Below are 17,944 nucleotides of genomic sequence, written 5' to 3'. Positions count from 1 at the left end.
CTGTTTTGTTTTTGTTTTTGTTTTTTGCAGTGTCAGTGAGGGTCAGAATTCAACATCACTGTTATGGGGGATCCTTATAGTCAAATTATGAATAATAAAGCAGTAAATTGCTTGTTCTTAATGGTTTTTGATATGTAGATTTGGTTGGAAAAGGAGGTCAAGATGTTGAGTGATAGTTCTGAGAATTACATTTTCCTAAGTTAACTCAAGACATTTTTAGTTTGTGTGGCAGTTATATCACATTATCTTGTCAATTCAATGATACTTTTTCTATATCCAGCAAATAATTCCTTTCTTTTGAGTTTTCAAAGTTATAGAGGTTTATAGAAAGTTTATACTATTCCATCATAGTGTTGGTCACATTATTATCAGAAAGACTGAATATTATGCTGGTATCAATGAAATATTAAAAGAATGAGAATTTTCCCATTATTTTAGTAGATCCTTTATGGAAATTATATGAAAAGACAAGATAAAGAGATGGAGAATTGTAATCTTCACCAGTAGAGGGAGTACCTGTACCAATGAGATATAGGTGCATCTAAGTATCAAATTATCACATTAATTTGGGCAAATATTGTATCCCTTCTTCTTCCTCCACCCTAATTGAATTATTGATTTCTTAAAAGAAGGAGCTTTGCTGATTTTCTTCTTTTCGGGATTAGCACACAACATAATAACTGCGTTTTGTAAATGTTCATTGAACTGAATGTCATAAAATTTTTAAAGTCCTTAAAAGTTAGGCAGAATTAATTGGACTTGATTTTGTAAACTTAACATAGACTATATTTTTGAGAAGAGAAATTTAGTAACTAAAGGGATATTTCTGGAAAACTAGTTTTAGCAGTCAAATAGAATAGGAGCCCCAGGCTGATGCTGAATAGATCTTATTTCAGGTGAACTGATAGAAGTTTCAATTGAATATTGAGAAGGCTTCTGTCTTTTTCTTAGTTGATGCCCAATAAATTTTGCTCCAGCCTCTTATCTTTATCCTGTGTGTGTCTATCTGCCTCATGTGTGTTTCTTGTGGACAACATGTGGTAGGATTTTTGTTTCTAATCCACTCTACTATTAGCTTCCGTTTTATGGGTGAGTTCATCCCATTCACATTCAGTTATGATTACTGCCTGTGTATTCCTCATCATTTTGATTTTCTCTTTTAGTCCTGCCCTTTCTTCTTTCACTATTTTCTTCTACACATGTTTTGCTTTTAATCATTCCCCCTAGTCCCCGCCCTTGTTTTACTTGCCTTCCCAACCCCCTCCCTTATTATTCCCCTCTTATTTTCCTTTAAGGTCTATTAAGTGCCCCCTCCCTTTTAGTACTCCCCACCCTCCTCCCCCCCTTCTTGGTTTTTCCCTCTCAATTTCCCTGTAGGGTAAGATAAAATTCTATATCCCAGTAGATCTGGCTGTTCTTCCCTCTCAGAACTGATTCCACTGAGAGGAAGGTTTAAGTATTACCTATTACCACTCTCTTCCTCTCCTTCTTATATTAGTATTCTTCCCCTCCCCCATGCACTTCTTTATGTGGTATAATTTATCCTATTTTCCTTCCTTCAAGTTTCTAAATCCCCAAATAATGCCTGCTTTTAAGGCTGTGCCAGTGTGGGAATGCCCCTTTGCCTCGCTAGATTTTGATTTCTGTCCTTTTGAGATGCTTTGTATTGTCCAGTTGGAAGGAATTTCCAAGAATTCCTGCTATTACATGGCCATCTTAGCTCCACCCCTGAGAAGGCTTCCTTGATGACTCCATTAATTATAAAGCAACAGTGCCTCTACTGGATTTGTATGTTATATATTAAATTATATTCCTTAAACATAAAAAAATATATATGTGGGAAAAGTCCTAGTAATGCAGCTCCTAAGGCTATTATTCCAAAATATAATGTTCTGGATCAAGAGAAGCTATATCCCAACATCATTAGTATAAGAAGAACTTACCACATACATATGTTTGTCTTTATCTCTGAGGCCTGGAACCATGGTATTTACATTTATACTAAGAGGTAGATGGGGACCACACATAGTCTCCTGAATACAAATATTAGAATCTTCTTTGTCTCAACCTTTTCCTTCATCCCATATATCCAATCTGTCACCATCTCCCATCAACTCTCTCTTTGAAATATTTCTTGGATTCACTCTTTCCTCTCTATTTTTATAGCCATAAAGTTGGTCTTGGACCACATTATCCAGAATGCTTTCCAACCCCATCATTTTGTAGATGAGGAAATTAAGACCTAAAAAGAGAAAGTGTGGTTACTGGCCAAGCTAATCCTGCAACACAATTCCCTCCATTAGCAGCCCTCTAATTTGTCTCCCTAGCTCCAGGTTCTTCTTTCTTTCAGTTTTTTTCATGTGAAAGAAGGGAAATGACTCATCCAAGGTCACATGGCTAATGTTGGAGGCTGGATTTGAACTCATCTTCCTGATTCCAAGCCAAACACACTGTCCACACTGAACCATGGAATCTTCTTAATTCATAGTTCTGTATCATTCCTTTGCTTGAAAACCTCTGAAGTTCCCCTTTGTCTGACAAGAAAAGTCTAAATTCCTTAGACTGACATTTATGTCCTTTACAATCCTCTATAAAAAAATGTACCTTCAAAGTTTCATTTTCTATTGCACGCCCTCATATGTTGTAAATAGTAGCTAAATGCCACAGAGAGTATTAGCTAAAAATAGGGAAATGAATAGCAGTAGAGATGTTTAGTAATTCATTGGAGAAAAATACATGAATGAAGCCAACAATAAAACTCGTAGAACTTAGGTTTCTCTTCACCCCATATAGCATGGCTATAAACAAGATAAACTAAAAATACTAACAAAAAGAAGGAGAATATAATTTCAAAAGGTTTTTTAAGCTATAGTGGAGGAAGGAAAAAGAAACAACAAAAAGATAAGCATTCTGCTTAGAGTAGGAGATAATAATAATAACTAACAACAGAGAGAAGGCAAAACTACTTGATTTTATTTTTGCTCCTTTTTCCTCTGCCATAAAAATTGATACTTGTATTGTTAAGTATGTGACAAAAATGGCTACTAAAGAACTGCTACCCTTTTGCAGACCCTTCTTCCATTGTGTAGTCAGTATATCTTGATCTTCCTGGGATCTTTGAGGATGATGATGGTAATAACAGTGATGCAAAAACATGTTTATATAGTGCTTTAAACCATACAAAGGGTTCATTGACAACCTTGTGGGTTTTCCTGCTATTATTTTTTTTCTGTTTTCCAAATGAGAAAGTTTGGGCAAAAATAAGTTATATGATTAATTGGGCAGCATTGTATAAAATAGCTTGGAAGAGATAGAGACAAGGCAAAGAAAGACCCAATGATCCTTTTCTGTCTTGCTAAGTAGTAGCATTATCTCTAAACTACCTTCCCAAAGTTTAAGTGTCAGCAAGGGCCACTTGAGTTCTAGCATTAATAATAATCTTATATTTCAATTATCTCAGCTTATGGTAAACTAGTATTAATATACCAAATGAATCATATAAAAATAAAACTAAAAATCCAAATTAAAATTGAAAATTTTAAATTCATATATTGCAATATATTAGAATGTATTCCATTAGTTTAGATACTTCTACCCTGATCTTCGTACTCTATCATTTATATCATGAACTATCCACTCCATGAGATATTCCTGTTTCATGAACAATAGAGAATAAACCATTTGAACAGTAGAGTCTGAAGTAAGATATTCAGAAGAACTGAATTTGAGTCCTGGCTACCCTACTTACTAGATATATGACTATGGGCAGTTGACCATTGAGAATCCAAGGGCTATATATGAGGGCTTTTCTTTTCAGGGCCAGTCAAACCATCTCATCTTCCATCAGCTTAGGGTCTGATGGCTCTAGCCTCTCTCTGATAAGGGTAAACTGATAGCTTCTCTGTAATAGCTACTACTCTCAGCTAACAAGTGACAGAAAAAGTACTCCCAAGCTAAAAGAAGCAATAGCACTGGGAAGGAATCCTAATGTGAAGAGTGGATCCTGAATCACTGTTAAAGATTAGGGGGAGGAGGAGGGGACCCCGTGATTGAAGTCTGTTTTCTTCACCACTCCCGCAACTCCTAGTTACCAGTCATCAAGAGGAACTTCAAGTTACTGGACAGTCAATCAACAAATATTTATTTATTAAGAGTATGGGGTAGCTAGGTGGCTCAATGGATTGAGTGCCAGGCCTAGAGATGGGAGATCCTGTGTTCAAATTTGGCCTCAGGCACTTCCTAACTGTGTGATCCTGAGCAAGTCACCTAACCTCCATTTCCTAGCCCTTATTGCTCTTCTGCCTTGGAACCAAAACTTAGTATTGATTCTAAGACAGAAGGTAAGAGTTTAAGAAATAAGTTTAATAGTGTACCAGACTCTATGCTCAAGCATTGGGAATATAAAGCATTGAATATATAGTTACTGCCCTCAAGAAGGTCACATTCTAACAGGGTAGATAACATGCAACTGTGTACATTCTAGATATACAGAAAGAAATGGAAGATAATCTCAGAGAGAAGGTACTAAGGGAGGGATTGTGAAAGGCCTCCTGCAGAAGGTGGGATGTGAGCTGAATCTTGAAGGGAAGCAGTAGGTAGGGTTGAAAAGAGAGAATATTTGGGTAGGTAGGTGGGGGAACAGCCACTAAAAGGTGCCAAGTCAGGAGTGTCATGTGCAAGGGACAGCAGAAAGGCAAGTATCTGTGGATTGTAGAGTCAATGAAAGGGAATATAATGCAGGTAGACTGTAAAGATAGGAAGGAGCAGGGAACAACAAAAAGAATGTACTGTGTCTTCCTAAAAAGGTGTGTATCCTCCCAAAAGGCATAGCTAACTCCATAGCTAACTAACTAGGCATAAATTCCTAACATAGCTGGTAATGCCATCAAGTTGCTTAGGTGATTTATCAGATTGAACAGAGATTCCTTTGAGCTCCCCCATTACAAAGCCATGGAGGTGACCCTGGGGCCTCAAAGACACCATCCCCAAAACAAAACTTTTGGCAGAATGCCACAATTGAAAGATTTCAAATATAATTCCAGTAAGGGGTTGTATATCTGTTGTGTAAAGTTCAACTTAGCTAAACTTAGAGTGGTTCATCACCACAGGTTTGGAGTCCTGAATGTACTGAGTGTTTTTGACAGCATCAATTTATGAAAACTCTTTTTTACTATCTTCTAATCTTCACTGACAGTGAGAGAACCAAGATTAAAAGAATCACATATCCTTTAAGTTTTATTATTGTTATTGCTAGTAATAGTTGTAGTAGTATTCTGCCATTGGAGTCTCTGTCCTATTATTTGACTTAAAATGACTAAAAGATATTTCTCTCCCTGAAGTCACAAAACTAGCTAATAAATACTTAATCATAATTGGACATTGAGCCAATCAGTTTGCACCTTCCTGTCCCTCGCTTTGCTATCTTGTTTGCTTATTCTCTGCTCTTTTCCACCTTGTCCTCTAGGACTACTGGCTCTCTCTCCTGTATAAACGCCTGATTGGACCCAAAGTTCTAGCAGTGCATGTTGCTGGCCTCCAGCGGAAGCCGCGACCTGGCAGAGTCATCCGGGACAAATTGCGCATTTATGCTCACTGCACAAGCCACCACAAGTAAGTCTCCCCACAGGCACCATTTCAAGGGTCTTTTCAGGCTATGACTTCTTCATCCTTTTAGGAGTTTCCAGAAAGAACCCAGAATCTGACACTGGCCATTTTGGCAGGAATGCCACCAGAGCTAGAATCCTTTTGATCTTATCATCATGCCCGATTCCTACTGAGTTGAAAAATGCTAACATAATGATATGATATAAATGATAAAAAGTTTAAAAGTAGTTTATTATAATTCAAGCTTTAAAATACATGGTATAAAATAGGTCCATTGTAAACCCATCTTCTCAATTACCTTGGATTTATTCTTAGAAAGATTTGGAAGTTGGCTAAGTACTATTTATTTATACTTCATCAATTACAAAGCATGAAACCCCTGTTCTTATGCCCCAAGAGACTGAGGGTGAGGCGATACTACTGCAGTTATAAATTTTAAATAAACCCAGAATGGAGACCAATACTCACTAAACACCCTGGAATGAAGCTTACTTGGCAAAAAATGCCAATATTAGTAAGAAATATCAGTTTCCAGTTGAAGGAGCAAAATGGACAAATCTGAGAAAGTAAAGAAACAGCATCTCTGAACTTAATGAAAAAACTAGGGTAGGAAGAGTCTCTAGATAGTTGTAGCACTAGGTTTATCAGAAGATGATCAATGGCAGTGAATAGCACAAAGGGCCCTACATGGTCATGTTACAACAGTCACCTCTTCCCCCTACTCGATGATAGAAGAGCCCAGCCTAGTTAATTTCTCATGATAAGAGTTTTCAAAGAATCTCTCATAGTGGATGGAACCAGGAGCCAATTGTCCTGTCTTTAGACACAATTATCTTTTGTGGATGAATAGAGAGTGGCCTTGGTCACATGCCAGGTAATTTTCAGCACCCCTTTTGCTCAACAGGAAGCCCTATCCAGTGAGTGACTACTTTTTGGTATTTGTTTGTTGTTATCAGATCATTATATAAGGAAACATTGTTTTCCTTCTCTCAGGCCCCAGAAGCCACCACCCAAAAGATGGACCACAATCATAGAGGAGAAAAGTAATTTCAGTATCTTCTGTCCCCATGAGAAAGCACATTGCCTACAGTACTAATCATTCTGTATAATCAAAGTAGAAGAAAAGGGTGGAAGCACCTATTCAGGAGAAGAGGGAACCAGACACAATAGTGACTTAAGAAGTGGATCAAAACTGGGTTAAAAAATTAAATTTTATTTTAAAGAGGTAATCATTATATTGTAAAAGTGCTTTTATGAAGTGAATAATGATTTTAAGAGAATTTTTATTATTAATCAGACCTGTACCTAATACATTTGAAGACAGTAATACATATGTGTGAAAGATTGTTTAGTTGATCTATAAAAGTATATTTAATTATAGTTACTTAATGAGAGTGACTCCTAATCATTCCACTGCCTTAACAGAGGTCTTCAGTTCTTAGGCTGGGAACTATGATCTAGTCCAGCCTTCTAGTTTTTTGAATGAGGAAAATGACACCCTAAGAGATTGAAATGATTTTTCACAAGGTGACATAGAAAGCAGCAGGGCTAGAATCTGAACCCATGCCTTCCAGCTCTACATCCAGTGCTCCTTCATCTCTATTCCAGTACCATGCACAGAGTAGTCACAGGGATAAATGTTTGTTGAAATGAATTTATACAGAAAACATTTTTAAGCATCCACTATGTGCTAAGTAATGAAGATATCAGTACAATTTGGTTTCTTCCCTCAAGGAGCTTGGATATAAAGAATAGTAAAGAGAAAAAAGATAGGTATACATATAAATAAAATACTAATTGGACTGTAAAAAGTACATAAAATGTGAATAAAATGCTATAAAATCAATGAGAAAGAAATCTTGCAGCTGAAGATATCTGAAAAGGATTCCTAGAGAAGCTGGCATTTAAGCTGAACAGAAATAGGGAAAGGAGAGGTCCCAGGCAAGGGAAACAGGAAGAACAAAGATATCAAGGCAAATGAATGTGTGATGAGTTTGGTCAGAAAGTAAGTATATATGAGGGAAGTGGTGAATGTAAGATAAGGCTGAAAATGTTGAAGCCAGACTGAAAAGCCTTACAAGCCTTACTAAGGGGTTAGGTCTTTAATTAGTCAACAGTATGCTATTATATCCTGAAAGCTTGGGTAAGTCCACTTGTTCCTAATCAAGCAATCAACAAGCATTTATTAAGCATCCACAACGTGTCAGGCACCATGGTAGTCATTTTTGGGTCATTAGAAAGTCAGAGCTAATATGCAATTACATCTCCCTTCCCCTCTCAGGGGTCACTAGTTTAGGAAGTGGTCTTCAGAAGGTTGTGAACTATTAACATAGGACAGCTTAGGCAGAGTTGATGGGGAAATGTAGCAGGTCTACTACATATCAAACTGAATTAAGAAGCAAAAAACCTAAACCCTGGCTTGAGCTCTGTCATCAACTAGGTCACATTTAGATAGGTTTTTTCCGCTGGTGGGCTATGTAACCATAAATCTATATGTGTGTGGTCTGCATGATTTTCTTTCAAATTACAATTACTAATTGACCCAAAGCAACTAGCATAGTACCTGGCTACAATCAAGTAGGCAATAATAACAGCAAGCAGAAAGTTAGGAGCTACTGCCCTACAAATGCATATTTTCTAACTAATTAAGTAAAAATAGGTTTCTTAGAAGTCTAAAGCGTGCCATATCCTGAAGTCAGGCAAGCTAAATATGTCCCAAGGGCTGCATGTTGGACTCCAGCACTCTGTAATGTTGAATAAGCATTTTCTCTTATTTAGTATTGGAAAAATTTTATTTCTCCATTTGTACTCTTCCAAGAATGTTGAGAATTCCTTAGAAACAGGTCCTAGATAAATAGGGAGCTGCATTTTTATTATCCTAAGAAATAAAAGCCAAGTCCCTCACAGACCTCATAGAGAATCTACCTCCAAACTCTTTCTCTGAGAAACTGAGCTACTGTGATTTTTAAATATGCACCAACATCTCCCTCATCATTATTTTCCTCTTACTTTGTTGACCTGCCCATACAATTTTAATAAAAAAGAAATAATAGAACACAAGGCAATAACTCAGTTCATTTGTTTTGTGTATGGTGCTAATGAAACCTAATGTGGGCTACTTAGCATTCCTTTATGTCAAACTTCCCCATCTCTGTTGCAGGCTCTACTCATCCAACCAGTCATCTACAATTCATATATCAATTTGGAATCATCCTTGATTCTTCACTTTCTGTCAACCCCAGTAGCTAGGCAGTTGTCAGATCTTGTCTATTCTACTTCCCAAAATCTTATGCACTTTGTTTCTCCTTTCATAACCATCACCTTATTTCAGATCCTCATTACTATTTATTTAGATTATAAGACCTTCCTAACTGATCTTCTTACTCATAGTCCTTCCCTTCTCCAAGCCATTGTAGGAATTAAATTAAAGTTGAATACTTGAAGTATTATATTTTTTAAGTTTATTATCTGACAAAACAGAACCANAAAAAGAAATAATAGAACACAAGGCAATAACTCAGTTCATTTGTTTTGTGTATGGTGCTAATGAAACCTAATGTGGGCTACTTAGCATTCCTTTATGTCAAACTTCCCCATCTCTGTTGCAGGCTCTACTCATCCAACCAGTCATCTACAATTCATATATCAATTTGGAATCATCCTTGATTCTTCACTTTCTGTCAACCCCAGTAGCTAGGCAGTTGTCAGATCTTGTCTATTCTACTTCCCAAAATCTTATGCACTTTGTTTCTCCTTTCATAACCATCACCTTATTTCAGATCCTCATTACTATTTATTTAGATTATAAGACCTTCCTAACTGATCTTCTTACTCATAGTCCTTCCCTTCTCCAAGCCATTGTAGGAATTAAATTAAAGTTGAATACTTGAAGTATTATATTTTTTAAGTTTATTATCTGACAAAACAGAACCATGTGACTAAGTTTTTCTACCTGCTCAAAAATCCCCACTCCACCAAAGCCATAACAGGAAGGAAAGAGGCCAAGAGACAGGGCTATACCCAATTTATACCCTGTGTACATAAGCATGTAATGACAGGAAGTGAGTAGGGTGCTGGGAATCGTAGTTTTGCTGGGGATTGTAATTTTTAGGATAACAGATTCAAATTACATACCATCCTGTACACAATTGCCAAGATAATTTTCCTAAGGCACAGATCTGGCTATGTCAATCTGCTACTAACCTTCAGCACCTCCCTATTGCCTTTTAAAAAAAGAAAAAGGAAAAAAATTTGTCCTGGCACCTAATGCCCAACACAATCTGGATCAAACATGATGTTTCAACTTCATTTCATTTCACTCTCCATCACATACTCTACATTTCAGCCAAACTGAACTAAATTGAATTGAATTACATGACAAGACACTCTACCCCTACATTCAAAGTACATGATCTTCTCAAGATTCAACATTCAAAGCAGTTAGCCTCTTAATAGTAGATCTGCAGTCATGTACATTTACAAAGAATAGTAATTATTAGGGTTAGAAGATACTTCAAAAGTCATCTAATCTAGTTTGGGATTCCCTTCTGCAGCCTCCTTGACATGCAGGCATCTAGCCTGTGTTTGAACACTTCCTATGACAAGAAGACATCCTTTTTGTTTCATTCTTGGGCTTATATTTAAAAGTTCTTCCCTGTGATTGACTTATAAGCAAAAAAGGGTCATAAACTGACCCAGACAGGTGCTTCTCTATATCTTGCTCTTGATGTCAACAAATTAGCCAGAAATCTGGAAGGGTGGTACTCCCCTCCCTAAAATCTCTTATGGCAGGAACTAGAAAGTTTTGACTAGAAAACCTCTGAGTACAAACCATCTTTTTAAGATATTGTATGTTTCTGGGGAGGAAAAAAGGCCCTTAGCCAAGTTCAGAACTGACTGGAACTCGGTAGATTTTGAAGCAAACTTGAGCCTTTTGGGGTTCAAGTTCGTTTATTCTTGGCAAAACATGACTTCCTGTTTCTCAGAAGAAAAAAAAAGGCTCATAAAAAAGGTTCCCGAGGCTTCTTGGACATCAAATGGTTCTTACAAAACAATATTTTGATGAGTTAAGTGTAAATGAATCAGAAACATGTGGATTAAATTTCCCTTAAAATACACAGGGGCTTCAAAATTAAGAGGAAAAAATGTTTGGCAAAACATGGCCTGACTCTTACCAAAAAAAAAAAGTTTGAAATAGACTCGGAGACAATGGACAAATCTAGATTTCAAGGAGATTGACCTAATACTGGACTTGTCCATTGCTCCCCATACATCTTCCTCCATTTCCCCCTCCCAATCTTTTCAGCCTTGTGGGAGGCCTTTGCATAAAGACTGTTTGGTATCTGGAGGTCATCCGGTGCTTGTCCCACCTGATGTCTTCCACCTCCTCTATCCAGGATATTTCAATCCCAGTCTTCCCTGCCTGGACTCAGTCCCCACTCCCGCCCATGGCAACATAGGGGAAATGTCAGGCAAGGAAAAAGCAGCCAGAGGAGATGAACTCCAGATACTGAGATTCTCTACTGGTGAAAACGTCCTAACAGTGAATGAGACAGAGGTGGAGGAAATTCAACCCAGACCACTTCTCCCAGGAAGTTTTATTAGCTAAAATAATCAAGGTCAGCAGATGATTTATAATAATAAAAGGATAGAAGGTCAAGGTGAGACTAATTAGTCCTATTTCCTGGGAGAATAATTGTTCTTCAAAGATTTATTTTGGGAGTCAGGGAACAAATCTGGGGTTTTAACTTTTCCTTGCATTGTTTATTTGAGCCATAATCACAAAGCCATGGAGACATCTTAGAAGCCAGAAAGCCAACTCTTACTGTCACTTCAGACTTGTGTAACCAACAAAACTTTCTCCTAATCTGCTGGCAGAAAGCCAAGGAGATGCATTGGGCAGATGGGCCACATTTTAATACCAGTCTCCTTCTGGCTAAAGTACATACTGTGAAACATGTTCTGTACATTGCCACCTGGACTGGCTTTCTGTAAGGACCTAGCCTCCTGAGAGAACTATGGGAAAGGAGTAGGAAGGCTGCCAAGCAGCTTGACAAGGCAGATTTCTCTATAACTCTGCAGTGACTTCAGGTTTCCCTCCCACCCACCACTTCCTCTGATCCCACCATTCTCCCTGAGGACTCATTCTGCCCCATTTCTGGGGAGGATAACTAAGTAAATGCAATCAAATCACTCTCCTTCTCTGCTAAAATGTGAGAGAGGAGTCTGGTGATAATCAAAAAAAGAGAATTACTGTAGTCTTGGCTAATAAGGGCATCCACTGATCCAACACTTCCTGCTTTTGCTCACAGGCTGTTTCCTTTTTACCACAGTTAAATGGAATCCCCAAACTTGGCACTCATCTAAACCAAGACTTTGTAATGGAATAGTAGGAAGAGTTAGGAAGTTGGAGTCAGAAGGCCTGGATTCAAAATCTTCCTCTGCTCTTTACTTCGCTGGGGCCTTAGGCAAGTCACTCAGCCTCTCTGAGTTATGGTTTTTTTCTTCTAGAGAATGAAAGGGTTGGAAAAGATGGCCTCAAAGCTTCCTTAGAGCTCTTTATCCACGATCAAAGAATGCACTATTTTTTCTCACATGAAAATATAGCACTGCCAATAAGATGTGCTATACTGGTGGGAAAAAAACACTGAACTTGGCATCAGAGGACCTGTTTTCAAATCCCAGTTTTGTCACAAACTAGTTTTGGAACCTAAAAAAGTTACTTCTTCTCTGTGGACCTTAAATTTTGTCATCAGTAAAATGAGGGGATTGGACTAAATGATTTCCAGTATTTCTTCCAGTTTTGACTTTCTGTGATTCTGAGCTGCCTTTTAGTAATAGCAGTGGTTTACTCTTTGCCATCCATATTCTCTCACCCAGTTTCCTGTGACCACAACATGCTTTTCTGAGAGAGCCAACTACTTGGGGAGATACAAGTTTTCTTCCTATGAAACTACCTTCTGTCCCTTTGGAAATTTCATATACCCTTCCTTGTGAAAATTGGGGCATTGTGTTTTTGGTTTGCTTATCATCTTGCTTCCCAAATTTCTAATCATCTTAATGACTCTAACAAAAAAAAAGTTGCATATGCCCAAAGAGTGTTGAATATCCTGTCATGGCTATATTATGCCTTCTAGGCTTTCAAATCTCCTATACTGCTCCCAAGATTTCTTTCTTCCCTTGCTTTTCTTTCCCTTCTGCCTCTCTCCCCAAGTCTCTCACTTCTACCACTTTTCTTTTTTGTTTCTTTTCCTTGCAATCTTTCTCCATTTTTCTGTCTTTTCCTTCATTGACCATGATACAGAAGTGAAGAGGTTATTTTAATTGATTTAATTATTGAATTAAGTGGTTCCTTGTTCTTTATGTTAGAAGAGGATAAGCTAAATGTTTTCTATAAAATAATGTAAAACAAATGAAAGTAATATATTAATTCTTTTTATGTTTTCCTCGTATGTGATTGATAATACTTTTTTTTAATCAGTCAGTGGTTCTGGTCTTGTAATAGTGTGCAATAATCCAGACAGGCCAATGGGAAGATTCATTCACACCTCCTAAAATACCTTATCCAAATGTTAATATTGTAATCTTTTATCAAATCCTTTCGAGATAGGTTAGCACTGTATTGAGGGATTCTGAATAACAAATAAAAGATGGGATTCTTCACTTAAGCAGTTCATAATTTAATAAATATATCTTTGATATAGAAAAGCAGACATAATGAATTTCTACCACCTACCCCCAAATCAATAGGGTGACTTAATTTTGCAGAGGTAGATGTTTAGGAAAAATAAAAAATCTTTTACAGGATTTAAGTTTTTTGTTTGTTTTCTCTGTAAAAATAAATAATAAGATTGTGGAAGAATGGGAGTGTGTTAAAATTTAAGAATAAAAGATAGCTGGAAGTAGGCTGTTAGGGAAGCATAGGTGATCTGAAATGCAATAGAAATAAGTGAGGGGGCAACAAAGTGGCTCATTGGACAGAAAGCCAGACCTGGAGATGGGAAATCCTGGATGCAAATCTGGCCTCATATACTTCTTCTTAGCTGTGTGATCCTGAACAAGTCATTTAACCCCATTTGCCTAGCCTTTATTGCTCTTCTGCCTTGGAACCAATAGTTGGTATCAATTTCAAGACAGAAGGTAAGGGTTCCCCCCATAAAAAAAAGAGATGTGAGGTGTTGGGGGAAGCAAGTTCTTCATAGGACAACAAAATGCCTCCCAAAGTATCCTTCAGTCAAGGACCTTAAGTAGCCTGAAACTTTACAGCTTCTTAGCATCATAAAATATTAAAAGGGATTCTAAAGGTCATCTAAATAAATCCTCTAATGTTCTAGAAAAAAAAAACTGATGTGACTTGCTCAAGGTTAATGACAAGACTAGAACCCAAATCTTCATATTCCCAAACCAAGAGTCTTCCCAGTCTGAAGTGTTAAAAAGAAAATCCTCTTCTTTTTTTAAATCTCTAGTTTTCTTGAAATCTGCTTCTACATCATGGAGGGTGGGGAGCACCTCACTAACATCCTTGTTTTAATCTTCTCCCTTCTGTCTTCCTGGATCCTAGCCACAACTACGTCCGTGGGTCCATTACACTATACATTATCAACTTGCATCGATCAAGAAAGAAAATCAAACTGGCGGGAACACTCAGGGACAAGCTTGTTCACCAGTATCTCCTGCAGCCCTACGGGCAGGACGGGCTCCAGTCAAAGTGAGTGAACTCTTTTTAGTGGAGGTGGCCCTGTTCTCAATAGCATGTCTGTAAGACATCCAAGGGTCCTAAAATGCCTGTGGAGAACAGCAGTGCTCCCTCCTTGCTCTGCTCTGCCTATGCCAGTCCCCCCCAAAGAATCTCAAACTGCTTGCCCAGAGCATCCATAGCTCTGGGTCTCTACCCACAGCAAGCACTCTGGCTGGAGATATGGGAAGCCCAGCCATGAGGGAATCTCAACATCTAAGAAGGCCACTGTACAGACTGGGGAGGCGTTTCCATTCCATTGCTAATGTTTACCAAGTTTAACAAAGCTGTAAACTTGTAGCAGGTGGTTTGCACGCCCACAGCTGCCCACAAACATTTGTGCAATAACTGTTCATTGTGTGGCTTGCATTTGACTTCCAACTACACAAAAAAGAACTGACTTATGGAAGTTGCTTGCTGAGGACAACTTTGCCCCCCATTAATTCAGTCTTGGCCTAATGAAATCTCCTTCTTCTGATCATTTGTCTGTTGGCTCTACTTTCATGTGTTATATTTTTCTTTCTTCTCAGTCATATATATATATATATATATAACATTCAGGCACATTTCAGGGGACTGCTCCTTCCTTCCCCATTTCCTATCAATCAAAAAGTATTTAAGTTTGCCAGGCACCATAAAAGGCACTAAGATCACCAAGACAACTGCTGAAAAGGTAGTGTACTATATTGGAAAGAAATAGGAAATGGTGGCGGGACATAAAACCTGGAGTCTAGTTCCACCTGTGGCATTTGCTGACCATATAACCTTGAACTAATCACTGAATCCTGAGCTTTAATATCCTAGTTTTTAAAATGTCTCCAATAATCTCTTCCCTGCCACCTTCACAGGACTGTTATAAGGAGCAAATGAGACAATAAATGTGAAATCACTTTGTCACCTAAAAACTACAAAGCTAAGAATGGCAATCACCTCCTGTTTCACTCTCTGCATGCCTACTCTTTAACTGCATCCTCTTCTTTTGGCATCCTAGCTGTTTTTATTAATTAAGCCCAATACTGTTTCACTTCTGCCTCTTTGTCCTCATCCTGTCCAACTGCATTATTCTGATATCATTTAAGGCCCCTATAGGACCCAAAGTGTATGGCTGGTTTCCTTTGTACTGTGTCATCTACCTGTGAGTTCAGTGTGATGCTCTCCCTCTATGCAGCTAATAAACAAAGAGCCAGTGCTACAGTGTTGGTGACTTTTTATTTCTGATCTCCACCACTGCCCCAGAACAAAACTGACTCTAAAAGTATTATCTCCTGGTAGCTCTGACACCACAAAGAAGAGGTCATCTGTGGAGACCAGCTGGTGTCACGGAAAGAGCATAAGCCTAGGAGTCAGAAGGTACAGGTTTGAATTCTCCCTGGGTAGGCCAGTCATATCTCCTTTGTGGTTTCTTTATTTGTAAAATGGGGGGGGGGGTTAGAAATAATTGCACTAACTGCCTTCAAGAGCTGTTGTAAGGGGAGAGAAAGTGCTTCATAAATTGTAAAGAGATTCAAGGGAAGCCAATAAAAGGCATTGACCCATTTGAGGAAACCAGCATTGGCCTGCTCTGCCTGAGGAAGAATGACCCAGATTCATTTGTGAAAGTTGTTTAATGTTATCTATAGTTGTCTAGTAGCTAAAATGCATTCTATTAATTTCAGTTATACCAATAATCATGGTGATCCCTCCTTGGCTTCCTAAACTGACATAACAAAGTATTTACTCTGACAATTCAAAAGTGGGTCAAGGAGGGGCATCTTTTCCACAGGTCCTCATAAAGGTGCACTGATAATACCCTCTGTGATTATGTGGCATGTATATGTGCTATGGTAGAAATAAGATTGGATTAAGAATCAGGAAACCTAGTTTCTTGTCCCAGTTATGCTACCAATCAGCTTTGTGAACTTGGGTTAGTTTTCATCTTCCTGGGTCTCAGTTTACTCATCTGTAACATTAAATGATTGGACAAGTTGAACTTTTAACATTCTTCTACTTGAGTTTTTGTCATGATACCCAAATATGTAAGCACTCAGGAAGAGAACATTTCATGTAAATGTCTCTACATCATGTAGCAAATTGATCCTGTTCAGTAAACACTAAACAAGAAAAATGGGTACCTCTGAGATGAGATGTGTTCACAAGAAGGGTGTGGTCCTGGGCACAGCAAACCAAAATAAAATTTGAAAGAAAATGCTAGGAAGTGATTTCAGTCCTTTGGTGTGTCTCTTACTCTTTTATGCATCTTTTGGGATCAGGCTCTATTGTGCTGATTTTGTGTAGCAACATGAGCCCTTACAGTCCTTAGCTGTAAAGAGGGAATCAAAGGCCCTAAGAAGAAGACCAGAGCATGATCAGTATTATCACCCAGAGAGACATAAGGAATAGAGTGTATACATGGTAAAGAAATTGCTGCTAAATCATCACCAGCCTTTCTTTTCTGTAGCTATAAAGTTGGTCATTTCAGGCTATGTGCTAGAGAGTAAAGAGATACTGATGTTATTTCATTGAGTACCTAGAGAAAAAAAATAGGGAACTCCACAGAGTTCTCTAAGTATAGCTAACAGAATATTGGGATTCATGAAATGAAATCTTGAGACCTTTAAGACTCTCTGGGGTCTTAACTTTAAGGTATGCCAGGTTCATAGAATAAGCAAACTCACACCTGCTAAGCTAAGGTACAGCTGTTCAAGTTTATAATAAATTTCATACCACATGATTTCAATGGATAAACCATAGAGAAGATCCCTTATCTCCCAAGACAAAGGGATACAGCCACAAAACCAACTCATCCAACTATAGAAAAGAATTCAACTCCCAACATAAGAAAAGTGTTGATTCTGAAAATGAAATTAGTCTGAGGACTCAGTTCTCCACATAAAACAATGGAACAATGCATTGGTAAACTGAAATCTGTCCAGAATATAGTGACCAGGATGGTAAAAAGCTAGAAATCATGACCTGGAAAGAACCAGTAAGAGAATTAAATTTGTTTAGTTGGGAAAACAAGACTAGGGAAAGGGAAATGCCGCCTTCCTCTAAATGTTGGGAAGGCTCTTATGGAGAAGAGGAGCCAGGCTAGAAGCAAAGAATTGATGTAGAGAGGCAGATTTCAATTCAACACAAGGAAAACCTTTCTAATAAGTAGAAATGGAGTGATTATCTGCTATCACAGAGGGGCTTTATTAGGTGAGAAGTTGAGTGGTATGATCAGAGATAATCTGTTTTTCTTCAGATCTAGAGTGAGGAAGAGGCCTAGTGATCATCTATGGTCCAAGCTTTTCATTTTGCAGATAAGGAAACCATGGTTCACAGTTTAAATGATTTGTCAAAAGCACATAGGTAGCTTTTACTAACAGAATCTCAGATCCTCAGCCTCCAAATTTAATGAAATTTATACAGTGCTATGTGGCCTCTCATAAAATTTTTTTGTTTCTTTCCACTTGACCTCAGCTTTTTTTTTTTTTAGGTATCTAGTATTGCCCACAATTAACATCTAAAAATAGCTTCCTTTCACCACACAAAGGCAATACTTGAGGCTTTTGAGGAAGGAAGAGCCAACTGTAGCTCCTAGGTACACTTTTCAAGAGTATTCCATTGTCTGTATTTGTAATC

At 37.9% G+C, this 17,944-nt stretch overlaps 1 protein-coding gene across 3 annotated transcripts in view; it reads left to right on the top strand.

Annotated features, from left to right (window-relative positions):
• The window catches only part of HPSE2 (heparanase 2 (inactive)), a 695,104-nt gene that overhangs the window by 656,309 nt on the left and 20,851 nt on the right, over positions 1 to 17,944 (top strand). For all 3 annotated transcript variants that reach the window (XM_044665757.1, XM_044665756.1, XM_044665755.1), the window contains 2 exons: positions 5,465 to 5,610; positions 14,165 to 14,311. In XM_044665757.1, coding sequence (XP_044521692.1) covers positions 5,465 to 5,610; positions 14,165 to 14,311 — 293 coding nt within the window. The remainder of the gene's footprint in view (positions 1 to 5,464; positions 5,611 to 14,164; positions 14,312 to 17,944) is intronic.

This window comes from Gracilinanus agilis, chromosome 2, assembly GCF_016433145.1.
Source record: "Gracilinanus agilis isolate LMUSP501 chromosome 2, AgileGrace, whole genome shotgun sequence".
Lineage (NCBI taxonomy): Eukaryota > Metazoa > Chordata > Mammalia > Didelphimorphia > Didelphidae > Gracilinanus > Gracilinanus agilis.
The sequence above is the reverse complement of the archived record's forward strand: the minus strand, read 5'-3'. Positions and strand labels throughout refer to the sequence as shown.